Raw genomic sequence first — 18501 nt, 5'->3', positions numbered from 1 at the left:
TAGGCCTTCACGAGTCTGTTATTCAGAAGTTGGGTAGATGGAAATCTAATACTTTCAAATTGTATATTCGGCCTTAAACTGTTGTTTGTTTACAGGTGTAAAGACTGTGGTCTGGATTTTAGGCCACTCTTTTATTTTTTGGGCTCATAATAGAGCTTTTCGTCGATGTTATTCCACCAACCTGAACATGGATCCAGAGAAGTTTGCTGTCTACTGGCACGGAGTGCGAGTACTGGTATGGTCTCGTCTTAAAAATGTGTTATTTGACTTAGATAAGATATGGCCTGCACCTGACATTTTGATTATACACTTAGGGGGCAATGATATTGGTAAAATGAAGTCGCTGGAACTATACTTTAACATTAGGGATGACTTAGCAGTATTTAAAGCACTCTTTCAGCGGTCAGTGATAGTCTTTTCGGAGATAATTCCTAGATGGAAGTGGTTGACATCTCCTGATCTTTTACCATGTGAAAAGGTGAGGAGACGTTTGAACCATAGACTAGAAAAAATGCTACCAAAGATTGGAGTTTTTTCATTCAGACACATTAATTTGGAGGGAGGGCCTCAAGGATTGTACCGACAAGACGGAGTGCACCTTAGCGACATCGGTCTGGACATTTTTAATTGGGACCTCCAATGTTGCATTGAGTTGGCTGTGGGGTTGGTGCCAGGCTAGGGGCCTGGCGGGTGGGGTCCTTTCGGAAAGTTGAAGTCTTTTAAGTGGTCTGAACCGTAGTGGTGGACTACAATAAACTGCTGATCTTGATGTTTTTTATTGATTATTGATACGTTTTATTCAATAAAGTTATTTGGACCTCTTGAGTTTTTAAAATAACCAATAAAGAAGGCCACGGCCATTTTAATGCCAACTTGGAGGGTCTGGTGTTTTTTATTTAGATGGTTAAGAATCTGTTATTTATGCACATAGGTATATTTATGGTATTGTCTACAGTCCCATGAACAGGGCCAATAACCTAATAAAAGAGGCCCTACATGGGACCTGTGGCAATCCAAAATACATTCGTTATGGTATTTGTCCTGTCAGATATATTTAACATTACGGTCAATCAGTGAGGTGGCTTCCCTGCTGATTGGCTAATGCCCTCTGGTCAAGTTGCAAGGCAAAGTATTGTAGCTAATGTGAGGATTGGTCGGCAGGTGGGTAAAAGGTAATCTGCCAGGTGTTGCTGGGGTCTAAACATTGTTGCAGCAACCAATCAGAGGTAAGTCCAGTGTATAAAAGCAGGTCCCGTTCAGCCTCAGCTTGCCTTTAGTCCAGAGCGGTCTGGGGAGCTCCCCACCCACCCTTTCCCAATTATATAGGAGAAGTCGTCGTGGTCAAGCTTTATTGGTTCTTTCAAGTCACACAGAGAAGTGTGGACAAGCTTTGTGAGGGGTCCTTTCGGAAAGTTGAAGTCTTTTAAGTGGTCTGAACCGTAGTGGTGGACTACAATAAACTGCTGATCTTGATGTTTTTTATTGATTATTGATACGTTTTATTCAATAAAGTTATTTGGACCTCTTGAGTTTTTAAAATAACCAATAAAGAAGGCCACGGCCATTTTAATGCCAACTTGGAGGGTCTGGTGTTTTTTATTTAGATGGTTAAGAATCTGTTATTTATGCACATAGGTATATTTATGGTATTGTCTACAGTCTCATAGAAATGATGGAGAGAGACAAGTGGCAGGAGGTGAGATGCCTAACTAAGCTGACCCTAGGTCATGGCTGGTCAGAGTGTATCTGTAGCAATAAGAAGTCTCCCTTCCCCCTCCTGTCCTGTGTTTAGCAGCTTCTCCCAGCAGACCAGACGACATGTCTCACAGACTGGACAGTGAATGCAGGGAAACACATCCATGAAGAGAGATACTCAAAAGTAAGTCCAGTTCATGTCAGACAGCTTTCTCCCCTAACAATCTCCACTGATTGTCCCCCACTCCTGACAAACAGCACTGAGATCGGAAAGTACAACTCCTCCTGCTGCACAGTAAATCCCATACACAGGCTCAGGAGCTGATTACACACACAGCAGGGAGCGAGACTGAGCCTGTGTAAGATTGTTATCTGACCTGGTGTCTGGCTGTTCTCTCCCCCTCCTGGGCTCGCTGCCTCCCTGAACTCTCATCCTCTGGTCAGAGGACCCCACAAGACTCGGAGCTGCGCACCACGTGGGCTGCCTGCCTGAAGTGTGACAGGAAGAGGGCTGATTTTGCAGCCAATAGAAACGAAAAAGGGAGGGGAGTGGGATGCCCAAAGACTATTCTAAGGGCTACTAGTGGCTGTAGCTGCAGGCAGCTTGAGCCGAGGGGCGGGACTGAATCTCAACCACGTCTGTCCCCGGGAATCAGCTCTGCGAGCGTGCATAAACAGAATCCACAGATATGGATAGTTGACATCACTGGGAGGCGGGCGGGCCCTCTGGGAGCATGGGGCCCCTCACGGAAGTGCTGGCTGTCCCCCCCTGATGGCGGGCCTGCATGCGGCGGCTTTTCCGCATTCCACCATACTACCAGACGCGTGTCTATGCGTGCAAACCGCCGCGTTGGACGCGGAGTCAGCCGCCTTGCTCTTGGCACAGGCGGCGGCTTTTCCGCGTTTTTTCACATGCGGTAACTCAAAAACGCCTTGAACGATTTCAACAAAACTTAGTATACAAATCCCTTACTACTTGGGATGATATATTCTGGGAGTCTCGCGGCCCCCCTGCACACCTGGGCAGAGCTACAAACAGCCAATCAGATTTCATCCATTCATGTCAATGTAAAAAATGTAAAAGGCTGCCATTCTCACAGTAATCAAGCCAGAGTCCCCACACATGGCACAATTGGTCACTTGGTGACCGAGGTTAAAAATTCAGGAAAAGTGGGTGGAGCATAAAACAGCCAATCAAATTCAGCCATTCATTTTAAATAGGAAAATGTAAACAGAAGCCATTCTTAGACTGTTAATCGGAGGGGTCACTCTCATTGGTCATTGGGTGAATGGGATTAATATTCAGGAAAGTGGGTGGAGCCTACAACAGCTAATCAAAATTCACCTATTGATTTTCAAGGGGAATATTTACATTGCTGTCATTCTTACAATGTTTAGAGCGGAGGCCTAAAATCTGGTACAGTCTGTCATTGTGTGACTGGAGTTCAAATTCTGAAAAGGAGTGGGGCCACAAACAGCCAGATGTGTTTAATTGCTATGGGAAAATGCAAATTATTGATGCCAAGGACCCCAAAGCTCATAAACGTGGTCATTGAGTGACTGTATGTCAAGGTTAGAAACAGTGGGCGGAGCCAAAAACAGACAACTTTTTTAGGGGAATATTTAAACTGCTCCCATTCTTACACTGTTAATGGAGGAGGCCTCAAACCTGCTACAGTCGGTCATTAAGTGACTGGGGTTCAAATTCACTAAAGGGGGCAGAGCCACAAATGGCCAACAAGATCTCTTTGCTGGTTAAACTGTCTCCATTCACACAATTTTAAAGCCGGGAACCTGAAACCTTTCAAACTTCATTGAGTTGCAAAAAGTGGGCAGAGCCAAATACAAATTTCACTGGGAAAATGTAAACTGCAGCCATTCTTACACTGTTAATGGCAGGGCTCTTAAACTGTGCACAGTTGGTCACTGGGTGACTGGGATTAATATTCAGAAAAGTGGGTGGAGCCTACAAAAGCCAATCAAAATTCAACTATTGATTTTCAAGGGGAATATTCAAATTGCTGCCATTCTTGCACAAGACTCAAACCAGGTACAGTTGGTCATTGTATCACTGGGGTCCAAATTCAGAAGAGGTGGTGGAGTCACAAACAGCCAATCAGATTTGTTTTATTTCAATTGTTAAACACACATTATTGATGCCAAGGACCCCAAAGCTCACAAACTTGGTCATTGAGTGTTTGTGTGTTAGGGTTAGAAAAAGTGGGCGGCGCCAACACCAGCCAAATACATTCCCGGGCAACGCTGGGCCATCAGCTAGTTTATAATATTAGTAAGATTTGTATAGATGACGTGGGGCAAAATGATTGAGAATGAAACTGCTGCAGCCCAGCGCTGCACAGGATTTAAACACAATTATAAATAATTATATAATTCTAAAAATTCTAAAATCAATTTACCCAAAAGCTGCAAGGTCTTTTTCAATAAAATTTTCTTTTACAAAGTCCCATTATTGCTTGTTAGTAACGCTTTACAATGAGACATAATTTGCTTCAATATGATACTACACTGGTTAAAAGGCACTTTCCTGCCTAAAATGTAACCACTTCGCTGCCCGGGTACAGTATATCTACACCCCTTTTAACTTCATTTCTCCACCGCTACCCCCACCGCTACCGCCGCTGTCCATGCTCCCTCCCGCACGTGCGCGCACTCCAGCACTCGTGCACGCTGGTAGACCAATGAATGTTCCTGTTCTTGATCTAGGTCCCCAGCAATGATCAGCTGCTTCCAGGAGAAGCTGCGCGATCATTGTAAAAAAAAAAGTTTCCCATCCACACTACACTTCCTGTAAGCGTAATTTTTATGTACAAATACATATATTTTTGCATTTTGAATTAACTCCTTACCTCCCAAACTTCCCAATTGTTACCATTTTTTTTTTTTGTAAAAAAAAAAAATATAGATATAAAAAAAAATTTACAATAAAATTTACAATAAAAAAATAAATAAATAGTTACCTTAGGGCCTGTAATTAGGGATGAATGCAAAACTGAAAAAAATGCACCTTTATTTCCAAATAAAATATTGGCGCCAAATATCATGATAGGGACATAATTTAAACGGTTTTATAACCGGGACAAAAGGGCAAATACATTTCATGGGTTTTAATTAAGGTAGCATGCATTATAATATAGTGGGCGAAAACTAAAAAATAATGATTTTTTTCCAAATTTTGTCCTATTTTCCCATTAAAGGACTTACGAGCCCAAATCCTAAAAAAAAAAGGTCTGTACCTGTATGCTGTTTGAAGGCACCGGGGGAGGGATGCCCTAGAGCTGCGCAGCCGCACTCGCGTCAGTGCGGGCTGCGCAGCCGCGGCCTCCTCCGGTGGCCATATTTGAGGAGGCAGCAGAGCCCGACCCGGGCTGGAGGATCGGGGTCCGGCCGGGGGGAGGACAAGCAGCGGGGACCCGGTGGAGCTGCGCGAAGGGTGCGGATGGCATCCTCGGTGCCTTCAAACTTCATCCAGGTACAGACCTTTTTTTGGATTTAGGCTCGTAAGTCCTTTAAACATATTTAGAATAAAATAATTTTTGGCTAATGTCCCACCTAAAGAAAGCCTAATTGGTGGCTAAAAAAAAAAAGATATAGTTCATTTCATTGTGATAAGTAATGATAAAGTTATAGACGAATTAATGTAAGGAGAGCTGAAAGGTGAAAATTGCTTGGATGCTGAAGGGTCAAAACCCCTCAGTTGTGAAGTGGTTAAATATACTTTCTCAAAAATTATAGTCTATCATTTTTTTTTACGTTACCCGCGTTAGCCTTCATATACAGTACATACCAAATTTGGTGTCAATATTCATGGAGGTTTTGCAATTAACTGCAAAACTGGCCTCCCCAGACTTCAAAGCAAATACAGAAAAAAAGGTTGCAATTGGCTGCAGTTATACAAAATTTTTACTGTGTGAAAAGTAGCCAGATTCCCTGTGAAATTAATGTCACAAATTTTGCTTGCTCATCCGTTGTGAATTTTCTCAATTGCCATCACTGCACAGTGAAAGTGTGTTTCCACAGACACATAATAAAACACGCAAAATGGGCATAGCCTAAATTAAGATCCTCCCATTTTAAAGTGATGCCCATGCTAATCTAGAAATAAAAAAACACTTACAGATATATAAGTAGATAAATACTATTTATCTTAAGAATTTTATAAAGGAAAAGCAGAGAACCCTATTCTAGACAGTTTCCATCTTGGTTACCTTTGAATGAAGTTAATCCTGACTAGGGATGGTCGCTGCATCCCGCGGAATTTTAAATTCCGCGATTCCGGACGGAATTTGGTGATTCCGGTTCCGAAGCGACGGAACGGAATTACTATAGCCATTTTTCGGAATTCCGAGGAACAAAATGGATTTTCCGGGGGAATTTTACGGAATTCAAATTTTTTCCCCCCTAACTGATTTCTGCCTAATAAGAAGTCTTTCTACTCAGTAGACTCCTCCCTTCCTCGGAGGGAGGAGGGTCTCGTCTTCCAGGGCATTGTAGAATTTCAAAAGCCAGCTTACATACCTTGGCCGGGAATTGAACCCAGGTCTTGGCCGGGAATTGAACCCAGATGCTCAGTACGTAGCTCTCTTCACCACTACACCACCACCAACACTACATGCTGAAGCCAGCCTAGCATGTACCATTATGATATATCCAAGAGAAAAATGAGCTTGCTTATGGATTTGTAGGATTTTAAAATACAACTCACATATATTGGCCAGGCCCAGGATTTCAACCCAGGCCTACCGCATGGTAGGCTGTTATCCTAACCATTATACCACCAACACAACACACTACAATGCTACATGCTGAAGCCAGCCTAGCATGTACCCCCCCACCTCTCTCTCTCTCTCTCTCTCTCTCTCTCTCTCTCTCTCTCTCTCTCTCTCTCTCTCTCTCTCTCACTCTCTCTCTCTCACTCTCTCTCTCTCTCTCTCTCTCTCTCTCTCTCTCTCTCTCTCTCTCTCTCTCTCTCTCTCATCTCTCTACAATTCCGCGGAAAGCGGTAACCATCCCTACTAGAGAGAGAGAGAGAGAGAGAGATGAAATCCTACAAATCCATAAGCGAGCTCATTTTTCTCTTGGATATAGAATATTGAAACTGCAGCCATTCGTACACAGAGGCCTCAAACCTGCTAGAGTCGGTCATTAAGTGACTGGGGAGAAGCCACAAACAGCCAATCATATTTCTTTGCTGGATAAACTGCTTTCGTTCACACAATTTTGATGCCAGGAACCCAAAAGCTCACAAACTTGGCCATTGAGTAACTGTGTGTCAAGGCTACAAAAAGTGGGTGGAGTCAAAAACAGATTTCCCTGAGAAAATGTAAACTGCAGCCCTTCTTCACTGTTAATGGCAGGGTTCTCAAACTTTGTACTGTTGGTCACTAGGTGGTTGGGATTAATATTCAGAAAAGTAGGTGGAGCCTTAAAAAGTTAATCAAAATTTGCCTGTTGATTTATTCTTACACTATTAATGGCACAAACCTTAAACCTGGTACAGTTGGTCATTGGGTCACTGAGGTTCAAATTCAGGAAAAGGGGACAGAGCTACAAACAGCCAATCAGATTTGTTTCAATTCACTGGGAAACTACAAATTATTGATGCTAAGGACCCCAAAACTCACACATTTAGTCATTGAGTGACTTTGTGTCCAGGTTACAAAAAGTGGGCGTAACCAAAAACAAATTTAACTGCAGCCCTTCTTACTCTGTTAAGGCGGGGTTCTCAAACTTTGCCCAGATGGTCACTGGGTGACTGAGATTAATATTTAGGGATGTGGGTGGAGCCTAATCAAAATCCACCTGTTGATTTTCAAGGGAAATATTTAAATTGCTACCATTTTTACACTGTTAATAGCAGATGCCTCAAACCTGCTACAGTTGGTCATTGGATGCTGGAGAGGGGCAGAGCCACAAACAGACAATCTTATTTGTTTAATTTCTATGGTAATATACAAATTATTGATGCCAAAGACCTCAAAGCTCACAATCTTGGTCATTGAGTAATTGTGTATTAGGGTTAGAAAAAGTGGGCAGAGCCAACACCAGCCAAATACATACCCGGGCAACGCCGGGTCATCAGCTAGTTATAGATAAAAATACCACCCAGCATGCAACTGTTTTGCCAGCCAATGGCAATGGCCACTAAGGGCCAGTACTCCTAAGGTATGTGATAACTCCAAACCATAGCAGCAGAAAAATATACGCTATAGCAGCATAGAGGATGATATAGCGGCTGGCGACGCGGAAAATCACTCGCGTTCCCAGCCTGTCGGTGGCTGTCGCCGAACCCGGAAGTAGCCGCCGGCGGGGACAGGACGATCGGAGCGGGGCTGCGAAGACACCATCCAGCTTCAGGGGGCTGAGGGATGCCGTGGGTGAGTAAATATCATTTTTTTTTTAGACTTAAGTATTCCTTTAATACACTCAGACCAGTTGTTGTTGAAATTTGATTTTTATGGTGACAATCCTGCTTTAAGCAGGATTTTTTTTCCAGCATCTAATAATCCTGTACATACAGGGGCATAGCAATAGGGGTTGCAGAGGTTGCGACCGCATCGGGGCCCTTGGGCCAGAGGGGCCCCGAAAGGGCCCTCCCTCAACTACAGTATTAGCTCTCTATTGGTCCTGTGCTCATAATAATCACTTCTATAGATACTTTGACTAGTGGTAGTCATTAACAAGCTGTTCCCCATCCCCTTCTTGCACCTCTGACACTGTAGTTGCCATTGGCAGGTTTTAATGTGCCGTATCAATTGTTATATAGAGAGTGCTTGGGGGGCCCCATTGTAAAACTTGCATCGGGGCCCACAGCTCCTTAGCTACGCCACTGTGTACATATATACATTTTGTCTCTGACTATAGTGTTAATATGTTGATGAATACAATATTCTCTCCGCAGCTTACCAAATTTGTGCTAAATATGAATGAACATGCATTTGATGACCAGTATGACGGATGCACAGTAGAAATGGAGAATGAAATCCTTTCATCCTTACTGAATGAAGAGAAAGCAACTGACTCAGTGTTTCGGGACGCTTGGGATAAGGCTGCACAGAGGTGGCAAGAGCAGAAACTCAGCGTACCTGAAGGCTTCAAAGATGAATATGGAATTGCCATCATGGCCTACACCAATATCGAGAGTTCTCTCTACTCCAACTTCAATGCGGCTGTAAGAAAATATGACCCGAATACATTTCATTACCATTCTATGCACTTCTTCCTGACCAGGGCCGTGGTCCTACTGAACTCACAGTGTCAGACGGTATACAGAGGCATGAAAGGGGTGCATTTGAATCCCGAGGCTCCCAATGCAGAAGTCCGATTTGGCCAGTTTTCATCTTCATCCAAAAACAAGAAAATTTCAGAAGATTTCGGGAAGGACACTTTCATTAAGTTGTTCAGCTGTTTTGGCATAGATGTCAGAAGGTTTTCTTATGTACCAGAACAGGAGGAGGTCCTGATACCGGTGGATGAGGTCTTCAGAGTTAAGGACACTAAAACTGTGGATGGTGACAAGAGCTATCTGGAACTTGAATCAGCAAAAAAAAGATGTCATTACTACAACTGTGAATACCTGAAGAAAGGTAAGTAACATTCAAGGTTTGCAACGCTTTTCGTTGTGTATAAAAATTTATACACAGTGGATCCAGGTGGTTTTATTGAGACGAAGGACCAATAGTCTAGCCCAATAAGTTGCTCCAAAATGAATATATTCGGCTTTGGAAAGAGCTATGACTTTCCAATATATCTTAAAACATGCACAATTTAATTTGCACTTGAGTGTGTTATTACTGTAGAGATAGTCAGTGGCATTCTGCTACAATCTTACCAAAAAATGACTGGGTATGTTTCCCATATGTGCTGGTACCTATAGAGTTATGCTGAGGCTGGAGCCAAAATGTCTGCGAGACTCTAGTTCTCAATAGGCCCTCCTGCTGTGGGCTTCCTGACAGCAGGACAAACCAAATGCTACTGCTCACACTTAAGGTGGCCATACACTGGTCGATTTGCCATCAGATTCGACCAACAGATAGATCCCTCTCTGATCAAATCTGATCAGAGAGGGATCGTATGGCCACCTTTACTGCAATCAGATTGTGAATCGATTTCAGCTTGAAACCGATCACAATCTGTGGAGCTGCCGCTGCTGCCGCCCCCCCCCCCCCCCTGCATACATCCCCGCTGTCTTTTTCTCCGCTCCGGGCTCTGGACCGTTCCTGCAGCTACTGAACTTCCTGACCAGGGAAGTTTAAACAGTAGAGGGCACTCTACTGTTTAAACTTCCTGCCGGGACAGGAAGTTCTGTGTAGCTGCAGGGGTACGGAACCCAGCGCGGAACGAAGACAGCGGGGACCAGGGGTGTCGCGCCGGTGGAACAGGTAATGTATACCCGCTGTATTGCGTCGGTCATCGGGCATTCGAACGCCGCTATCGACGCACTCCCGACCTGCCGGCGATCGAGAAAAATCTTCCGCACGGACGGATCGACGGGAACAATCGATTTGGGACGGAAATCGATCGTTCTGTCAGCGGTGTGCGCGGCGATTTCTCAGCCGATTCGATCACTGTGATCAAATCGGCTGTATATCGGCGGGAAAATCATTAGGTGTATGGGCCCCTTTAGCTTAGAAACAAGACTCTTTTGAACCGGTTAATTGAATACAAACATTGGCCAGAAGAAGAACAAATTGAATCCCATGAAAAAGAGCTCTGCTATCTGCTACAAATAGACAGGCTCCAAGTTATCTGCCTTCTGCTATAACTACACATACAAATAGAAGTGTACCGTTAATCACAATGGGTGCAGAAAACCAATTGCGATTGCGTCTTTTCAGGGCTCGTCTGTGACAGTGACAGTTTTTCTCAATCTTATATTTAAGTATGTTTTAGTAAATTAAGAATTTTTGTCCAGTTATGGATTATGAAACAAATTCATTAAGAAAGAAAGCTTCAGTAGTCTGCTGGGATGACATTAGGGTCCTTAATCGTAAGCACTGTAAAAATTCATTATAAATCTCAAACAAAATTTCAAGATTCCATAATCTAATATAACATATGTTTATTAATTTCAATGGAAGAAAAAAAAAAAAAACATTGTGTGAAAAAGGAAATGTAACGATCGGTGTCAGCACACAGAGAGAATTTGATTATTGGGGATCTGTAGTATCACCAAGAATACAGATATATACCCGATTATTGATGATCTGCAGAATCACCGATAATCCAAGTATAACTAAGCTCTGGACACCTATATAGTGTGAGTGTTTGGTGCAACAGTAATGACTTTGAGTAAAACCACCCGAGGAGCAGGTGGTTGTTGGCAGTATGGGCGATACTGCCTTCTGAGAAGAACTAAAGCCTTCCAGCAGCCTGAGACCTCCAAAGGGGTGGAGTCCCAGGCTGAAGATAGGAAGGACCTGTAAGTGAGTGACACCTGAAGGTAGATGTCACTAGCAGGCCTGGAGACTATCTCTTAAAGGAGAGAGATAGCTCTCAAAGTCGGGCAAGCCAGGTCGGCAACACACGGACAGATAAGGTACAGAGACAGAAGGCTGATTCGGTATCCAAGGCAGGCAGGGTTGGCAACAGATAATCAGATATGCGTAGGTACCGAATCAGAAAGCAGAGGGATAGTCAGGAAAGCAGTAGGTCATAACAGATATCAAACAATGCCTAGTCTTGGGTGTGAGGTCCGTGGTCTCTACACCCTGGAACTAGTCTGGAGTATAATATGATGGTACACAGTATCCCTAGTCTTGGGTGTGAGGTCCGTGGTCTCTACACCCTGGAACTAGTCTGAAGTATAACAGAAGGATAACACAAGTCCCTAATCTTCGGTGTGAGGTCCGTGGTCTCGACACCCTGGAACTAGTCTGAATAATAACACAATGATAACACAAGTCCCTAATCTTGGGTGTGAGGTCCGTGGTCTCGACACCCTGGAACTAGTCTGAATAATAACACAATGATAACACAAGTCCCTAATCTTGGGTGTGAGGTCCGTGGTCTCGACACCCTGGAACTAGTCTGAATAATAACACAATGATAAACAGAAGTAATCTGGCTCAGTGTGAATTCCCAGGTCCTCCTGGTTCAAACACACTGTAGGATCTGACTAAGGTCTGAGTGCTTCCACGTAGTGTTCGGAACGGCAGACAACCCGAGACCGACCAGCAGTAACCACACATAGAGCAGCGCTCTCAGGCGCCACCCATCAGTGACCGACCAATAGCCACCTGCTCTGAGGTCAGCTGACCAACCCGGTCAGCCGATCCCTTCTCGGCTGTCACAAAGGCTCTGCCTCTCAGCGCGTGCGCGTGCGCGTATTCCCCAATCTATGTGAACCAACAGACCCAGCCACACCAGACTACACGCGGCGGCTTTTCCGTGTTCCATAGTTCCATAGTTATTTTGGTTGAAAAAAGACATACATCCATCGAGTTCAACCAGTATAAAGTACAACACCAGCCTGCTCCCTCACATATCCCTGTTGATCCAGAGGAAGGCGAAAAAACCCTTACAAGGCATGGTCCAATTAGCCCCAACAGGGAAAAATTCCTTCCCGACTCCAGATGGCAATCAGATAAAATCCCTGGATCAACATCATTAAGCATTACCTAGTAATTGTAGCCATCGATGTCTTTCAATGCAAGGAAAGCATCTAAGCCCCCTTTAAATGCAGGTATAGAGTTTGCCACAACGACTTCCTGTGGCAATGCATTCCACATCTTAATCACTCTTACTGTAAAGAACCCTTTCCTAAATAAATGGCTAAAACGTGTTTCCTTCATGCGCAGATCATGTCCTCTAGTCCTTTGAGAAGGCCTAGGGACAAAAAGCTCATCCGCCAAGCTATTATATTGCCCTCTGATGTATTTATACATGTTAATTAGATCCCCTCTAAGGCGTCTTTTCTCTAGACTAAATAAACCCAGTTTATCTAACCTTTCTTGGTAAGTGAGACCTTCCATCCCACGTATCAATTTTGTTGCTCGTCTCTGCACCTGCTCTAAACTGCAATATCTTTTTTGTAATGTGGTGCCCAGAACTGAATTCCATATTCCAGATGTGGCCTTACTAGAGAGTTAAACAGGGGCAATATTATGCTAGCATCTCGAGTTTATATTTCCCTTTTAATGCATCCCAAAATTTTGTTAGCTTTAGCTGCAGCTGCTTGGCATTGAGTATGATTATTTAACTTGTTGTCGATGAGTACTCCTAAGTCCTTCTCTAAATTTGATGTCCCCAACTGTATCTCATTTATTTTGTATGGTGCTAGACCAGGGGTGCCCACACTTTTTCGGCTCGCGAGCTACTTTAAAATTTGCCGAGGCCAGGAAATCTACCAACGTCCCAAATGCTAAGCACGCCCCCCCCCCCTACGTGGTTAGCCAGGTGTATGTGCCTGCAGCATAGGTTACGTGCCCTCAGTATAGGTTAGCCAGGTATATGGGCCCTCAGTATAGGTTAGCCAGGTATATGGGCCCCCAGTCAAGGTTAGCCAGGTATATGGGCCCCCAGTGTAGGTTAGCCAGGCATATGGGCCCCCAGTGTAGGTTAGCCAGGCATATGGGCCCCCAGTGTAGGTTAGCCAAGCATATGGGCCCCCAGTGTAGGTTAGCCAGGCATATGGGCCCCCAGTGTAGGTTAGCCAGGCATATGGGCCCCAGTGTAGGTTAGCCAGGCATATGGGCCCCAGTGTAGGTTAGCCAGGCATATGTGCCCCAGTGTAGGTTAGCCAGGCATATGGGCCCCCAGTGTAGGTTAGCCAGGTATAGGGGCCCCCAGTGTAGCTTATCCAGGTATAGGGGCCCTCAGTGTAGCTTAGCCAGGTATAGGAGCCCTCAGTGTAGCTTAGCCAGGTATATGGGCCCTCAGTGTAGCTTAGCCAAGTATAGGAGCCCTCAGTGTAGCTTAGCCAGGTATAGGGGCCCTCAGTGTAGCTTAGCCAGGTATAGGAGCCCTCAGTGTAGCTTAGCCAAGTATAGGAGCCCTCAGTGTAGCTTAGCCAAGTGGAGAGAAGAAACAGGAGCGCCTCTCTGGTGCATTAACGTTTTTAATAAAAATTCAAGCGCATTAAAATTACACTTACAGTGTGTAAGGTGGAATCAAGCGTGTTTCAAAGCCTGCCGTCCGTTCCCCTCCTGGCTCTCTCACTTGGCCAGAGCGAGAAGCGCGATGTTTGCGATGCGGAACAGGGTCTGGTGGGCGGGGCCTCGCTACGCTGTTGCCGTCTGACGTCACGACGCGTTTCGGCATTGACCACGCCTTCGTCAGGTCAAGTTAGCCAAGTATAGGAGCCCTCAGTGTAGCTTAGCCAAGTATAGGGGCCTATATTTGGCAGCAGATGCACACAGTATCCCCCCCCCCCCCCCCACACACACACACACAGTGTGACATGAAAGCCCTCCTCCCAACCCCCGTATATTTGGCAGCAGATGCACACAGTATCTCCCCCCACACACACACACACACAGATACACAGGTACCCACATTTATAAACCTAACCCCACTAGCACTTAACCCCACTAACCCCCCCCCCAACGATCGTTCTCCCCCCCACACAGCACATGGCTTCTAATATTAAAACACTAAATCCCCTTCCCCCTGCACATACCACTACCCCGCAGTAAGAATCCACTCGACCTCAACAGCGACCGACCCGACCTCAACAGCGACCGACCCGACCCACCACGTAATGTGCCCACCTCAAAGCCTCTCCGGCGCGTCTCACAAGACAAGATGGCGGTCAGGTGTCGGCCTCGGCGCGTGATTGTAAGACCCGCGGGACCTGGGGGGGCGTGGCCACAACTCCTGCCCATCAGAGAGGAGGGAGAGGAGAAGCTCGCAATTGGCTCCTCTCCCCTTCAGCCACACCTCTGTGCTGTCAGCCGCGCCTCTCCCCTCCGTGTGCTGGGAGCCTGGGAAGCATTTTCTGACAGCCGCGGCCATTTTCTGACAGCCGCGGCTGATTAGTTCCAATGCGCGGCTGGTGTATCAAACAACACGCGGCCGAAAGGCCGCGATATTTGTCAAGACGCGGCCAAGAGGCCGCGATCTACCAAATAGGCGGTCGCGATCTACCGGTAGATCGCGATCGACCTATTGAGCACCCCCGTGCTAGACCATTAGTAAGTCCAAAATGCATGACTTTACATTTGTCAACATTGAATTTCATCTGCCATGTATGTGCCCATATAGCCATCCTATCCAGATCCTGTTGCAATATGACACTATCTTCCTGAGAGTTGATGATTCTGCACAATTTTGTATCATCTGCACAAATAGCAACATTGCTCACTACTGCATCTACTAGGTCATTTATAAATAAATTGAAGAGCACTGGACCCAGAACAGACCCCTGTGGGACCCCACTGCTAACAGTCTCCCATTTTGAGTACGATCCATTGACCACAACTCTTTGTTTTCTGTCCATTAGCCAGTTCCCTATCCATGCACACAGACTCTTCCCCAGTCCTTGCATCCTCAACGTTTGCACCAGACTTTTGTGGGGAACAGTGTCGAAGGCCTTTGCAAAGTCCAAGTATATCACATCTACAGCATTCCCAATATCCATATTAGCATTCACTACCTCATAAAAGCTGAGCATGTTAGTCAAACAGGACCTGTCTTTAGTAAACCCATGTTGATGCTGAGAAATAAGATTATTTTCTACTATGAAGTCATGTATAGTATCTCTTAGTAACCCCTTCAAATAGTTTGCATACAACTGATGTTAAGCTTACAGGTCTATAATTTCCTGGATCTGATTTTTTGCCCTTCTTAAATAATGGGAAAACGTGGGCTGTACGCCAATCCACTGGGACTCTGCCAGTTGCAAGAGAGTCACAAAAGATAAGATAAAGGGGTTTATCTACAACTGAACTTAATTCCCTTAGGACCCGAGGATGCATGCCATCCGGGCCAGGTGCCTTGTCTATTTTTAATTTATTTGGTCTTGTCTTCACTTCTTTCTGCGTTAAGTATTTAATATTACAGTTGGAAGATTGAGACTCTTCTGCATCTGTAATTTGCAACAGTGCTGTTTCTTTTGTGAAGACAGAAGCAAAGAAAGCATTTAATAACTCTGCCTTACCTTGGTCATCCACCATTGAGTTCCCACCCTCATCCTTTAGGAGTCCTATACAGTCAACCTTTCTTTTTTTAGAGTTAATGTACTTGTAAAACTTTTTTGGGTTTGATTTGATATCCCTAGCGATTTGTTTTTCAGCTTCAATCTTTGCCTGTCTAATTTCTTTTTTACAATTTTTATTGCACTCCTTATAATTGCTTAAAGTGAACCTGAAGCCAGAGAAAAAAAATGAGTTTTACTCACCTGGGGCTTCTACCAGCCCCCTGCAGCAGTCCTGTGCCCTCGCAGTCACTCACTAATACTCTGGTTCCCGTTGCCAGCTAGTTTCGTTTTTGCCGACAGGCCCGTCAGGACTGGCCACGCGTAGCTTTTTCCGCATTCCCGACTGTAATTAGCGCTATTGCGGGCCGCAACGCGTACAAAAATACGTGTTGCCGCATATCTACGAGTGTGTAATGCGGCAACGCGTATTTTTGTACGCGTTGCGGTCCGCAATGGCGCTAATTACAGTCGGGAATGCCGAAAAAGCTACGCGTGGCCAGTCCCGACGGGCCTGTCGGCAAAAACGAAACTAGATGGCAGCGGGGGACCAGAGGATTAGTGAGTGGCTGCGAGGGCACAGGACTGCTGCAGGGGGCTGGTAGAAGCCCCAGGTGAGTAAAACTCACTTTTTTTTCTGGCTTAAGTGTCTCTTTAATGCAGCCTCGGTCCCTTACAGGAAAGTTGTCTTTTCCTATCCTACTAGTACCTCACTCATCAGAACTGTGTCAGGACTTTAGTGGTAACTTCTACATTCCTGTGCTGTGATGACATTTTGTGTTCATTATGTTTACAGGGGGACAAAACTATGTATGCATGGCAAGTGAAGGTGAGTATAGTCCATCTCATGTAAAATTTACCAGATGCGATTATCTGTTACATCAAAAGGATGTTGAAATTGTTTTTGGTGTTGAGAGGAGCTCAAACAGTGAGCCCAGTCTTAGGTTAGGTTCACACTATACTCGATGAAAAACGGTTCCATTTCCATTCTCCATTTAAAACCACTCCCAGACCTTGATGGTTGAAATCTATGCCCCGTTTATGTCCTGTTATTCCTGCCAGGGCGTAGATTTCACTCAAACCCCCGCCAGGCTTGCCGCAAGAATGGAATCACAGTAGCAGGATAATGGGCTAATGCAAGGGAAAATGCAGTCAACAATCGGCAATAGCCGTGCCAATGTTTGTAATACAAAAATATATACTAGGGTTTCTATGACTTCGTAAATTCTCCAGAAATCTGAGGTGTAGCACCACTCTACAGCACAGGTGGAAAAGATAAGCCTCAGAGAACAACCATTGTTTCAGGGAACTCCTCCCCCTTTGTCAAGGTAGAGCTTCTAACCTCCTCGCTACCATTCTGATCACACTCATCACTAGCACAATGCACCCAGACGTTGCATGGTGTCGTTTTTCTGCAACTATTAAGCACACCACTCTCTATTTATGTACTGTACCACTGAATATAGTGTTTAGGGACAGCAAAATGGTGTGGTGGTAAAATACAACAAACAACATCAATTTTAAGATTCTGTGCCTTACTTAAAAATCTGTGCACAAGACCTGCCCAACCTACATTTCTGAGCTCGTTCACAGATATATAACTGCCCGCCCCCTCCGGTCCTCCAATGATCTCTGCCTGACCCCATGCATTTCTCACGCCTACAGGACTCCTCAATAGCCTCCCTCACTCTGCGGAACGCCCTCCCACGCCCTCTCAGATTCGCTCCTTCCTTCAACACCCTCTCCCCCTTTAGTGTGTCCTTCTTGATCTTGCAACCCCAGCTATGTCACCCTTCCCATGGACTAACTCAGACTTGAATTGCCAGGACTCTGTAAAATCACATGATCATGCATCTTATACTGTTTGCATGGATAACCTTGTGCTGTGTTGTATAACCATGTGCTACCTCTCTGTCTGTCACTCCTTGTTTACATTGTATGTAATGCGTAATATGTTGGCGCTTTATAAATACAATAAATAATAATAATGATAACAAAACAGTCCATATGAACCTTAATGAAAGATAATTTCTGTAACACAATTGCATACAGGTATTACAATCACAATTAACTCTCTGATGGTCATTGTAGGCACCAGGATTCCTCCATCACTGGCCATGATCCTTCTTCTGCTCTGTGGACTCCTCATCTTCTGAACGGTATTAATGAGTGCTCAAGAACTGGTGGTCTACCAGCATACAGAGTAACATTGTCTCACATGTGGACCCATATAAGCAGGTCACAATGAAATGCACATTCCAGTTTCCTACATCAGGACTCATGACTTTTAACTTTCTCAAAGATTTTATTTACGCTCCCAAAACAAAAAGTTATTTTTTATTTTTTTTTACCCTTACTTTGTGTGTAAAGTCTTTCTTACAGTTATCTGTGTATGCGTTGTACCTATAAAAAACATTGTATGTGTGTTGGAACCCAGATGAGATACTACTATAGCAAATGTTATATTTGTACATGCTAAGACAACATTGTCAAACTTTCAATAAAAAGTCTTTTGAGAAAAAAAAATATATATTGTAATTGGAAACATATGCATCTCTATTTTAGAAACATTTAGGAAAAGAAGAGAATATCATGTTATTATTACAGTAACTACATCTTTGACATTACAAAATCCTTAGGTTTGATGCCTGACA

The 18501-nt window shown here is 44.6% G+C and overlaps 1 protein-coding gene across 2 annotated transcripts in view; it reads left to right on the top strand.

Annotated features, from left to right (window-relative positions):
- The window catches only part of LOC137542481 (GPI-linked NAD(P)(+)--arginine ADP-ribosyltransferase 1-like), a 65576-nt gene extending 47292 nt beyond the window's left edge, over positions 1 to 18284 (top strand). The window contains exons 1-4 of one of the 2 annotated variants that reach the window (XM_068264440.1): positions 103 to 235; positions 8615 to 9299; positions 16644 to 16676; positions 17939 to 18284. In XM_068264440.1, the coding sequence (XP_068120541.1) occupies positions 188 to 235; positions 8615 to 9299; positions 16644 to 16676; positions 17939 to 18003 (831 nt within the window). In that variant the 5' untranslated portion in view covers positions 103 to 187 and the 3' untranslated portion in view covers positions 18004 to 18284. Of the gene's footprint in view, positions 1 to 102; positions 236 to 8614; positions 9300 to 16643; positions 16677 to 17938 lie in introns of those variants that run through there. The other variant, XM_068264430.1, reaches the window with a different exon arrangement.
- The last annotated feature ends 217 nt before the right edge of the window (positions 18285 to 18501 follow it).

The sequence above is a fragment of the Hyperolius riggenbachi genome, chromosome 2 (genome assembly GCF_040937935.1).
Source record: "Hyperolius riggenbachi isolate aHypRig1 chromosome 2, aHypRig1.pri, whole genome shotgun sequence".
In the NCBI taxonomy this organism is placed as follows: domain Eukaryota; kingdom Metazoa; phylum Chordata; class Amphibia; order Anura; family Hyperoliidae; genus Hyperolius; species Hyperolius riggenbachi.
This window is presented reverse-complemented; position numbering and strand designations above follow the sequence as displayed.